Genomic DNA, 12,338 nt, shown 5'->3' on the forward strand with positions numbered 1-12,338 from the left:
ATATATTAAATAATAAAAAGTTATATCTTTATGAACCCCGTATATTGTACGGGTTAAATAAATGTAATTTTATATATCAAATAATAAAAAAGTTATATCTTTAAAAACCATGTGTATTATACGGGTTAAATAAATGTAATTTTGTATACTAAATACTAAAAACGTCGTATCTTTAAAAACAATGTGTATTACAAAGATTAAATAAATGTAATTTTGTATACTAAATACTAAAAACGTCGTATCTTAAAAAAAACCCGTGTATAATCGGATTGAATAAATCTACCAAATAATAAAAAAATTACATTCTTAAAAACCTCGTATGTTACACGTGTTGAATAGATCTAAAAAAGAGTTATATCTTTAAAAACCATGTGTACTACACATATTAAATAAATGTAATTTTGTGTATTAAATACTAAAAACGTCGTATCTTTAAAAATCCCGTGTATAGTCGGGTTGAAAAATCTATCAAATAATAAAAAAAATTATATCCTTAAAAACCCCGTGTATTACACATGTTGAATAAATCTGATTTTACATAGCAAATGATAAAAAGTTATATCTTTAAAAAATTTGTGTATTACATACTAAAAAAGAGTTATATCTTTAAAAACCATGTGTATTACACATATTAAATAAATGTAATTTTATATATTAAATACTAAAAACGTTGTATCTTTAAAAATCCCGTGACGGGTTATATAATAAATGTAATTCTGTATATTAAATACTAAAAATGTCGTATCTTTAAAAAACCCGTGTATAGTCGGGTTGAAAAATCTACCAATAATAAAAAATATATCTTAAAAACCCCGTGTATTACACGTGTTGAATAAATCTAATTTTACATAGCAAATGATAAAACGTTATATCTTTAAAACCTTCGTGTATTACACGGGTTATATAAATGTAACTTTGTATAGTAAATAATAAGAAAAAGTTATATTTTTCAAAATCCTGCATTTTACACAAGTTGAATAAATATAATTTTGTATACCAAATAATAAAAAAATGTTATATTTTTAATAAATTAGGATAACATTTAATATTAATTTATTATTTATATATTTAATATAAGATAAGTAGGAAAGAGAGGTATTTGTTTTAAAAATATATTAAATTAACAATTTAGATTTGAGGATAGTATTTTATTAAAGGATGATTAGATTTAATATTAATTATTTATTTATTTATTTAGTTAATATAAGATAAGTATAAATTTGAGGATACCTTCAATAAATGACACGTGTCCAAAACTTGGTTTCTTTTATTATAGTAGTTAGATTTTCGTATAGCAATTTTCATATAACACTTTCAATCCATAACACAAAAACCCACGATAACTTCAAACCCACATAGCAATTCACTTCAAACTTGAAAGTTATAACACTTTCACTTCAAACATTACAAGATTGTACACAAACATTTCAAGACCTGCATATCAATTTTGAAACTGAAACAGAAAATACGGACATATATAATGAATGAAACCTGGTAACATTCCCGTACCTGTGCGGCTGTAGAGTGGGGGAGGAGATGAAGCAGGTCTCGGCGGCGGAGGAGAAGGAGCAGGTCTCGGCGGCGGAGGAGAAGGATCAGTCGGTGGTTGAGATGGTGGGGGAAGAGCAGGGCGGAGGAGAAAGATCAGTCGGCTGGGGGAGAAATCAGTCGGCAGAGGAGAAGGATCAGTCGGCTGGGAGAAATCTAGGGTTTGGAGTGTTTTGATGGGGAGAAGTGTTTTGAAGAGGGGAGAAGTGTTATGCCCACATCTGCCCGAGAAAGAGGTGGGGCAGCTCTTTTTATTTGAAAACTCTTCTAAAAAACAAACAAGTTGCAGACCTTTATGTCTGCGCGTGGTCTGCGTGGAGAAGAGAAAAGAGGTTCTGAAGTGTTTTTTCTAAAAAACAAACACCCCCGTGCTGAACCGATAAAAGATCTGAACCATTAAAAGACTCGTTAAAAGGTAAACAAACAACCCCTTGCTAAATTTTGTTTTCCCTCATTGAGGAAGAAGAAATAAACTCCAAACCCTGGAAAAAGCTGCAATAATCAAGATTCAAGATTTGAACTTCCATACAACAAATCATTGCTACTTGCAGAAGCCACTGATTGGATCCAACATTCAAGATCGAGGTTACACTCTCCTTCTCTGTTCTTTTTCTTCTTCAGATTTCAATTCTAAGTTCAATCAAATCTTTAGGGTTTATATTGTTCAAACAGTGACGATTTGTTCACAAATCGATTTGTTCTACATGAAGTTCTAAATCTCAAAATGGCACCAAAGAGAGGGTTTTACTTTTACCCCATCTTCCTCATTGTATCTCTCTCAGCTCTCTTCATCTTCTCTCTCTACCGTTCTTCCTCACTTTCTCTCTCATCATCTCCCCCAATTTCCCAATTCCCACTCACAATCACAAACTTTAACAAAATCCCAAACCCTAATTTCCAAATTTCCCCCAATTTCTCATTCACAATCAAAGTCCTCACTTACGATCGCCTCCGATCACTCTCCCGGTGCCTGCGATCTCTCGCAGCTGCTCATTACGACAACGAGAAGGTTAACATTCACATATTCATCGATCACTTCAAGATTTTGGACCAAAAGGATCAAGATAATGAGTATTTGGATAAGAAACTGAATGAATCTCGTGAAATTCTCGATTTTGTTGATGGGTTTGAGTGGAAATTTGGGGAGAAGATGGTGCATTATCGGACCGGGAATGTCGGGCTGCAGGCGCAGTGGTTGGAAGCGTGGTGGCCGGTTTCGGATGATGAGTTTGCGTTTGTCGTTGAAGACGATATTGAATTGTCGCCGTTGTATTATAGATTTTTGAAAAGTTTGATTGTTGGTTATTATTACAATGCGTCGAATTATAGTCCGTGGATATATGGTGCTTCGTTACAACGGCCGAGGTTTGTTCCAGGTATTGGTTAACTTAAATAGTTAAATGCATAGTTATTAAAGCGCGCGCCTAGGCGCAAATAAAGCCCCGGGCCCAACAAATCGCCCTGAGTGCGCCTAGCGCCTTTAATAACTATGCTTCAAGTTAGTTCATGTCATAGTTATTAAAGCGAGCGCCCAGGCACGCCTGGTCGCAAATAAAGCCCCGGGCCCAACAAATCGCCTTGAGTGCGCCTCGCGCCTTTAATAACGATGGTTAAATGTATCTGTTTGGTTTGAAAGTTTGAGATATATGACATTTTTTGTTGTTGTAGCTTATGAGTTTAATTAGCTTATGATGTTAGGTAAGCATGGGAACAAAATAAACATAGATAAAGAAACAAAGGTTTTCTTGTATCAGCTTGTTGGTACGTGGGGTCAACTTTTGTTTCCGAAGCCGTGGAAGGAGTTTCGGTTATGGTATGACACGCATAAGACGAAGGGTGTGAAACCGATTCTTGATGGCATGGTAACCTAGTCTGCATTCGATCCCTATGGACTCGTTTAATTTAGAGTAAAGTATACGGATAGTCCTTGTGGTTTTCCAAAATTTGGATTTGGTCTCTGGCTTTCCAAAAGTACACGGATGGTCCCTGTGGTTTGCACTTTGTAACGCATTTAGTCCCCAACAAACAAATCTTTAGGTTTCAGGAGGTCCAAGTTATGGACTAAATGCGATGCAAAGTGCAAACCACAGGGACCATCCGTGGACATTGGAGACTAAATTCGTGACAAAGTGCAAAGCACCGGGACCATCTGTGTACTTTTGCAAAGCTATGGACCAAATCCAAAATTTTGGCAAACCACAGGGACTATCTGTGTACTTTACTCTTTATTTAAAAACATATTGACGTATGTTTATATTATTTTGTTAATTTTTATTTTGATGTGTAGGTGACAACGGGTTGGTACAAAAAGATGGGGGACAGGATATGGACGCCGTGGTTTATTAAGTTTATACACGCGCGAGGGTATTTTAACATTTACACGAATTTCTTAAACGAGTCAGCGCTGAGTGTCTCTCATAGAGACACGGGGGTTAACTACGGGAAAACTGCAGGGCCCGATTCGAATCTGATTCAGGAGAGTTCTCGTGAGAGCAACGTTTTCAAATTGGAGCCTTTAAGAAATCTTAAATGGTATGATTTCTGTTTTCGGGAAGTAATTCCCGATAGGATTGTGACAAACGTTGATGAACTCGAGCTTGTTTTGAAATCGGTCCAAAAGGCGAATGCTTTAGTGGTTGTGAGCGTAGATCAAACGTCAAAGATGTTAACCCGAAACTTATTGTGCCATTTTGCGAGGCTTAATGTTTGGAACTATATCTTTGTGGGTCCCGATTCTGAATTCTTGCTTGATCTTGCAAGACGTGGGCATACAGTGGTTAACGCGGATGCATTTTTCGACACGTTGAAGGAATACAAATCGAGTAAATTAAGCAAGGAGAATATCGTGAAGGCGTTGGTCGTAAAAAAAGCGTTGGAAATGAAGTATGACACGTGGGTGTTGGATCACGACATGGTTCCGGTCAACGCTGACTTTTTTCTTGACTCGGTCAAACGCAATCCCACCGTTGACTTTTACGTCGGGAAGAGACTTGGACTTCTGTTCGCCAGGAGTACAGGATCCAGGATCTGGAACAATCGCTTTGTGAACGAGATTGCACAATCGGCGGACCCCACGATGAGTAAAGACGGGGGCGGTTTTGGGTTTATCGCGGGAAAGTTATTGGAGAGGAAAGGTGTGAAGTTAGAGAGGTTTGACGAGGGTCTAGGGTTTAGCGTTGAGATTAACGCCGGTGATGATAATGGAATCGTGTTAAAGAATGACACAAAGGTTGTGTTTTGGTCTTCGGATGCGGGTTCGGGTTTGGTACAAAACAGGCTTGAAAGTTTAGGTTTGTGGATTATAGACAGTGAATCCCACTGTAAAGCTGTTATTTGTCACCCATCATAGTTTTTTTTTTGGTTTTTAAGCATATTCTTTTTTGATCAAGCTTGTGATATGTAAAATCTTATTTGGATACTGATTTAAGCAGTTTTGTTGGGTAAGACATTGTGTTGTAAATTGAGATCTCCAAATTGTTTATCATGAAATTATAGAATAAATTGAAATTTCATTTTTTACTCTTTTGTTAACTTGTAAGTAATGTTTTAAAAACCGGTTCAAACCAGCCGGTTGTACCGGCTGTACCGGTTGAACCGCCTGGTACACCCGGTTAAACCGCCAGATACACCAGGTTAAACCGTTTTTGAGCCAAATCCGATACGGTATAAAAACCAGATTTTAAAACATTGCTTGTAACACTATATCATCAATTTTTGACTGCTTTAGATAAAATATTTCACCAAGGTTTTTGTTTTTGTTACTTATACTGCATCAATTGAGGTGACTAATTTGCTTTTCAATTCTTTTCTAGGTGTTAATATATAAATTATTTTCTTTTATAATGCTTAATGTATAATGTTTCATAAAAAAAAATCAAATGCCACATTGTGAAATGTTCATTTTTATTTACATTTTGATGTAAAAATGAACCCGAATCAAATAAAGGGGAGGATTTAAATGAGAACGCTAAATATTGTGAAAACCGTGAGAACAAATGAAAAAACCGCGAGAACTTGGTCAAAAACAATTCAAATTCAAAATTTTTTCTACACTTATCATTATTATTCGAATACAATGTTAGAAATTTAATTTACACGTTTAAATTTACGTGAACTCGTAAATAAAAAAAATCTACACATGTGTAAGTTTGTCATTTACACATGTGTAAATCTGTTAAGGAGAAATGAATTATTTGATGTTGTATATTTTTTTTTTGATGTTGTATCTTAATTACAATGAGGTTTGTATAAAAAAATTGGTTTTGGTTGGTTTTTTCATTCTTTCTCGCGGTTTTCGCAATATTTAACGTTCTCAAGATAACTCTCCCCATCTAATATAAAATCATAATTTTTTACAAAATCTTGCACATTAAAAGTTATAAAAAACGAAAATGTATATCGGCTAAAATCCACTAAAAAACAGTCACATAAATTTTACAAAATATTACACATTAAAAGTTATAAGAAACGGAAATGTATATCGGCTAAAATCCATAAAAAAAACATAGGCACATAAATTGGTGTAATAAGTAAAAAAAGCAGTAGATGATCGTTCAATACAAAACCAATATTAAATTGAAACTGCTAGAAACGTATGAATACTTGTAGTTGTTTTAAATGTGATACATAAGACAGTTACGTAACTGCTTACCTCAATATACACAACCCTAATAATCAACTTTTTTATTGTATTATCAGAATTAATATATACATTTATCCAAAGATTGGTCTTAACCATTATGAGCTTGTTAAACACAACTAAAACCAGGATTCTTTTGAACTCCCCTAACCTTCATCAACTCTCTAATCTTATCAGCTTCATACCACCTTCCTGCTTCTGCATACATATTCGAAAGCAACATGTAGTAACCCGAATGACCCGGTTTCATCTTCAAAATACGATCCGCAGCCCACTGACCCAACTCAATATTCCCATGAATCCTACAAGCTCCAAGCAAAGACCCCCAAACATTCGCATCGGCCTCCATTCCTAGCCCGTTAATCATCTCTACCGCCTCATCCATTAGCCCGGCCCGACCCAAAACATCAACCATACACGCGTAATGCATTTGTGTCGGTTCAATGTTACATTCCTTCATTTCTTCAAAGTATTTTTTTCCTAAATCAACTAATCCTCCATGACTACAAACGGATAGAACCGCTATGTAAGTAATCGAATCGCATTTCACATGATCCACATGATCGCGATTGTCACCTTTCATGGCTTTGAACAAACTAATCGCGGTGTCGATTTCACCACGCATTCCATACCCCATAATGATCGTGTTCCATGAAGCTGCATCTCTTTTAGGCATTTCATCAAACACTTTCTGGGCAAGATCAACGCGTCCACATTTCGTGTAAAGATCCAAAACCGAGTTTGAAACAATGAGATGGTTATATAAAAGGGTTCTTACACAAACCCCGTGAATCTCCTTACCGTTCTTGATCTCTGAAATGTTTGCACAAGCCGAAAGCACACTAGAGTATGAGATCGCGTCGGGTTCTAGTCCTTTTAACAACATTTCACGAAACAGAGTTAACGACTCGAAAGAAGTGTTTGTATGAGAATAGGCTGATATAAGCGTGTTATACGAAACCCGATCTTTATACGAAACGTTAAAAAGTTTTCGTGCAAGATTCAAATTACCACATTTTGCATACATGTCTATAAGTGCATTAGAGATGAACAACTGCGAGTCGAAACCACCTCGAATTGACCTCGCGTGTACCTCTTTTCCATAAGAAATAATCCCGATTCGTGCACACGCAGGAAGAATGTTAGTTAAGGTTACAGCATTCGGGACATGATCACGAGTTTGCATCTCTCTTACCGCATGTAAAGCTAACGATTCTAATCCGTTTTGCGCATAATTCGCCACCATCGCGTTCCATGTTATAATATTTTTCGTATCGATATTGTCGAACACGTTGGACGCTTTTACCGGATACGCGAATTTAGCATACATATCGAGTAAAGAATTGGCTACAAATATATCAGACTCCATACGCCTTCTAACGCTAAACGCATGAAGCTCGATTCCCCATTGACGATATTCAAGTTCAACCAAAACCGGGAGAATACTAGAAACCGCAACAGGGTTTGGTACGACACCTTCTTCGATCATCGACTTGAAGAAACCTACAGCGTCCTGTTGTCGATCCATGTGAGCTAAACTTGTTATAACAGCGTTCCAAGAAACATCGTTCTTTTCCGTCGTTTCGTTAAAAACTCGCTTACAAGCTTTCAAATCACCCGATTTCCCATACGCGTCGATTAACGCATTGTTTACAGTAACGTGGCAACCGAATCCCATCTTAGTAACATAACAATGTATCTCACTAGTCATCACGCGGTCCTCGACCGCTGCACACACCGGCAACACACTCACAACCGTAACCACATTCGGCTTAACCTTATCCGCGTAAACCATGTCCCTAAACAAGGTAATCACCTTATTATAACAACTCATTATAGAACTGCTAGAACACACTGCAATAAGTGTGTTCCATGACACCACATCTCTCTCAGACATTTCATCAAACACCTTCTCTGCATCATTCAACCCACTACATTCCCCATAAAACCTCAAAAGGGTATTCCCCACAAACACATCCGAACCAAACCCTAGCTTCCAAACCACCCCATGAACCTCTTTCCCTTTCCAAACCTCGTAATAATCCGTACAAACCTTCAAAACAAACGGAAACGTATGATCATCAGGTCTAACGCCACTACGAATCATTAAGTTGTAAACTTTAAAGCCATCGTAGACTCCAGCAATACTGTTGGCTCTGGTGATCGTGTTCCACAAGAAAGCAGAGCGACAGTATGAAACTGATGGGTGAAACAGAAGGTGTGAGGTTGATGGGTCTCCATAGGTTGCGTATTGGAGAATAAGAGCAGCGGATATTGAGATGCTGTTGGGGAGATAGCCGTTTGTGAGAGCAATTGCGTGTGATTGTTGGGTTTGTTGGAGTGATTTTGTAGAGGCGCATAGTGGGAGAATATTGTGAGTGTATTGGTGTGGGTTTGCTGAGAAAGATTGGGTTTTCTGGAATGATGTAAGTTTGCCGGAAAGTATGGAGGTTCGCCGGAGGTTGTACATAGAAAAGAACGCCTTTTTAGGGTAGAAAAACTGGTTTTTTTTTTAATTTATGCGCACTTTAACTCGACCAGAACAAAATTTGTCACTTCCCTTATTCTCCCGCCAAATTCACGTGTTTCCCGGCAATATCTTCAATCAATTCAGGTACCTTTTTCTCTCTGTTTCATGTTTTCTAGTGTTGATGTTAGCAGTGACTGAAAAGTTCGATAAATTTTACGGGTGAGCACCAGGTGTTCGATGAAATGCCTATGTGGTCGAACACCAGATGTTCGATGAAATGCCTATGTGGGAGAACACCATCTGGAAGCTTGTTACTTCATTTTGGTTTGTTTACGGCATAATAATCATCTGTTGAGTAATAATATATCTAAATGGCGTGGTCGCCGGTGAAAAGATCAATTATCAATCTCCGCTTGATCCGTAGTAGCTCAAGTCTCGTATATCTGCAACCAATTCATACACAAACCGACAATGCACCTCTTCGTGGGAAAGAACGTTCGGTCTACAATCGCAGCAAGGTTCTTCTTTCAGATATTTTCCGTAAAAAGCCCTTCGATTTTCACCTCCGATATCTCTGCAACAGCGTACCGCCAAGAAGCCTCCGTTGGGAAGGATCTTCTCACGACATTTTGCTTAAAAATCTCGAATTTTTTATAACGAATCATCAAGTGGATGAAGCATGGGACGCGTATACAAATTTTAAAAAACTTTACGGTTTACCAGATGACGGTTTATTGAGTAGGTTCATAACTGAATTATCCTACACTAGTGAACCCGAGTGGCTTCAAAGAGCATGCGATATCATCCTTCTTCTTCCCAAGAAGAAGTCAAACTCGCTTCGGTTTGACCCGCTGTACAACCTCTCGCTCTCTTTAGCAAGAGCGCAAATGCCCGTTCCTGCATCGATGATTCTTCGGATAATGATTGAGAAAGATAATATCCCGCCAACTAACTTATTGGGCCCGCTCGTTCTTCATATGGTCAAAAAAGAAATAGGTACGTATCTCGCATCGAATATATTGATTCAAATTTGCGATTTTTATCAGCGTTCGGGTTCTAACCGGTGTATAATAAAACCCGATACGACAATTTTCAACCTCGTTCTTGATTCGTGCTCTCGTTATAACTTAACTTTCAAGGGTCAACAGATCATAGAATTGATGTCACGAATGGGGTTAGTAGGCGATGCATGTACGATCGTAACTATTGCCCGAATCCATGCGGTCAACGGTCAAAGGGACGAGTTAAAGAACTTCAAAAGTTGTGTTGACCGGGTGGCGGGTTATATGGGTCATCATTATTTCCAGTTTTACGATAATCTCACGAGCTTACATTTTAAGTTCAACGATATCGATTCGGTATCCGAACTTGTATTTGATATGATCGGTTTAACCGGAACTCAGAACGGCCCACGTAAGCCGTTTGTAATCCCGCTTGGATCTCCGAACCTCAAAAAAGGTTTAAAGTTACAGGTTTTGCCTCACCTTTTGCCCGAAAATTCATTAGTGACGATAGAAAGAAACGAGGGTTTCGTTACGTATAAGAACAAAAGGCTTGTTTTTACCAACAAAACGCTAGCGAAGCTCATTGTCGGGTATAAACGAGCGGGTCGGATTAGTGAGCTGTCAAAGGTTTTATGCCGGATCCAAACAGAAAACGAACGGGTTGAAATGAACATAAACGATTTAAGTGCTGACGTTATTGACGCTTGTATTCATGTCGGTTGGCTGGAAACCGCGCATGATATTTTAGATGATATCGCGCAGGCAGGTATTTTACCTAACACCGATTCATACTCATCGTTATTAACAGCTTATCGTGAATGTAATAAGCATCGGGAAGCTGAGTCGCTAGTGAAACAAATCAAGAAAACGGGTATAACAATATCCGATGACACGTCAAATCCGACTGTTTCCAGGAAAAAATCAGATTTAGTCACATGTTTGATTCGAGAAACGAAGAAAGGGGACGTAAATTGTTCGGTTTATGAATTTAACTCGTCGATTTACTTCTTCATGAAGGCGGAAATGATTGACGACGCGTTGAAGACGTATAAAACCATGCAAAGAATGAACATCTCTCCTAATGTGGCGACTTACATGTACATGGCGATGGGGTATTCGCGTTTAGAAATGTATCGCGAGATTACTATCTTGTGGGGCGATATAAAGAGGCGTTTCGACGATAGGAAGTTGATGATGAATGTAGAGTTGTATGAGGTTTTGGTATTGAATTTTTTGAAAGGAGGGTATTTTGAGAGGGTAATGGAGGTCATTGGTTGCATGAAAAAAGATGGGATTTATGGGGATAAATGGTTGTATACAAGTGAGTTTTTGAAGCTTCATAAGGATCTGTACAGGAAATTGAAGGTTTGTGAGGGTAGAACTGAGGCTCAGAGCAAAAGGGTTGAACATGTGAAGGCTTTTAGAAAATGGGCTGGTATTGATTGAAAGTTTTTTTTTTTTTTTTTTTTTTTTTTTTTTTTTTTTTGACCTCTTGTTTCTGAAGGGTGTAATTAGTTTTATTAGAGGTGACACTTTTGAATATTTTTATTTATTATGTGTTAATTTGGGTTGTGTTTTATCAAACGGGTCAATAGGTGAAACAGCAAACGTTTAGTTAAAAAGGAAGCGAGTCGAACATGTTGAAAGTCACTCGATGCTTCTATTTATTGCATATATTCAAAAGATATATATTATCATTATCAGTGTTGTAAGAATCGTTAGGCGCTAGTCGGCTGGTAGGGTACCGACTAGCGATTCATTGGGATTAATAGGTATTAATTGGATTGGGGTTTTATATGTAATTTCAGTTTTATATGTACATACACACATGTTTATATGTAGAGATGTTTTAACACCTTCTTCGACCCATATTCTCTAGTAGATAGGATTAATTAGGTTTTAGCTTGAATTTACTGGTTTTGGCCGAAATTTACCGGTTTTGGCAAGAATTATTAGATGGCCACCGATTTTGGCCGATTAGGACCGGATTTAACCACTTTTAATCGCCTAGCGAGGCCGATTAGATGCAAATTACTCGGTGAACGCATGACTAGCGATTAATCGACAACTAATTGGAGGCTAGGCAGGATTTTTACAACCATGATCGTTATTATGTTATCATAGTTAACACGCCAATTATTTTTTTATATAAAAAAAAGAAAGTAAAAGGTATTTGCTAGACAGTCCAACCCAGCCTATGCTATTTCAATTAGGTGTGTCAATTCCATACACGACTCACACCTGACATGAAAATAAACGGGTCATGGTTAAGGTTTAAACGAGTGATTCCCCTAACATGTTTAATCAATGGGTCTAACATAGTAACATATTTAATAAATGGGTCATATTCGGGTTCAACTGTGAATAAAAAGATCAACGCGTTTAATGAAATGTATAATTATAAGTTTATTATTCAACCATCACCCACTTCACAACCTACTTAACCCACCAGCTTGTTTAAATAAACGGGTTATATAGATGGTGCCTACGTCACCTAGCTTAAGCTTGTCGGGTTAAGGGTCGAGTTTTTCAACATTATTAACATGTCCCATCTTAACCTGCTAACCAACCCGTCTGTTTTACCAAACAAGGAAGCATCAAGGGCAAAGATGAACACTGTCTTCCTTAGGTTTATGTTTGCGTATATCTTACACTTACACTTGGTATATATATTTAA

At 37.5% G+C, this 12,338-nt stretch overlaps 3 protein-coding genes across 3 annotated transcripts; 2 read left to right on the forward strand and 1 right to left on the reverse strand.

Annotated features, from left to right (window-relative positions):
* The first annotated feature begins 2,005 nt into the window (after positions 1-2,005).
* Positions 2,006-5,037, forward strand: LOC110930892. Its single transcript, XM_022174284.2, has 3 exons — positions 2,006-2,924; positions 3,247-3,410; positions 3,836-5,037. The coding sequence occupies exons 1-3, from the start codon at positions 2,273-2,275 to the stop codon at positions 4,895-4,897; spliced, it is 1,878 nt and encodes a 625-aa protein (XP_022029976.1). The 5' UTR covers positions 2,006-2,272; the 3' UTR covers positions 4,898-5,037.
* Positions 5,038-6,229: 1,192 nt separating this feature from the next.
* LOC110930890 (pentatricopeptide repeat-containing protein At3g57430, chloroplastic) lies at positions 6,230-8,681 on the reverse strand. Its single transcript, XM_022174282.2, has one exon. It carries the CDS (start codon positions 8,655-8,657, stop codon positions 6,297-6,299), a length of 2,361 nt encoding a protein of 786 aa, XP_022029974.1. The 5' UTR covers positions 8,658-8,681; the 3' UTR covers positions 6,230-6,296.
* On the forward strand, positions 8,673-11,281 carry LOC110930891 (pentatricopeptide repeat-containing protein At4g17616). The gene is made up of 2 exons (XM_035987774.1): positions 8,673-8,801; positions 8,888-11,281. Exon 2 carries the CDS (start codon positions 9,029-9,031, stop codon positions 11,105-11,107), a length of 2,079 nt encoding a protein of 692 aa, XP_035843667.1. The 5' UTR covers positions 8,673-8,801; positions 8,888-9,028; the 3' UTR covers positions 11,108-11,281.
* Positions 11,282-12,338: the final 1,057 nt, after the last annotated feature.

Source organism: Helianthus annuus, chromosome 3, assembly GCF_002127325.2.
Source record: "Helianthus annuus cultivar XRQ/B chromosome 3, HanXRQr2.0-SUNRISE, whole genome shotgun sequence".
In the NCBI taxonomy this organism is placed as follows: Eukaryota; Viridiplantae; Streptophyta; class Magnoliopsida; order Asterales; family Asteraceae; genus Helianthus; species Helianthus annuus.

Coding starts and splice junctions, on each gene's coding strand:
- LOC110930892 (XM_022174284.2), top strand. CDS start 2,273: ATGGCACCAAAGAGAGGGTTTTACTTTTACCCCATCTTCCTCATTGTA. Junction 2,925..3,246: donor ACGGCCGAGGTTTGTTCCAG/GTATTGGTTAAC, acceptor TTATGATGTTAG/GTAAGCATGGGAACAAAATA. Junction 3,411..3,835: donor AACCGATTCTTGATGGCATG/GTAACCTAGTCT, acceptor TTTGATGTGTAG/GTGACAACGGGTTGGTACAA.
- LOC110930890 (XM_022174282.2), bottom strand. CDS start 8,657: ATGTACAACCTCCGGCGAACCTCCATACTTTCCGGCAAACTTACATCA.
- LOC110930891 (XM_035987774.1), top strand. CDS start 9,029: ATGGCGTGGTCGCCGGTGAAAAGATCAATTATCAATCTCCGCTTGATC.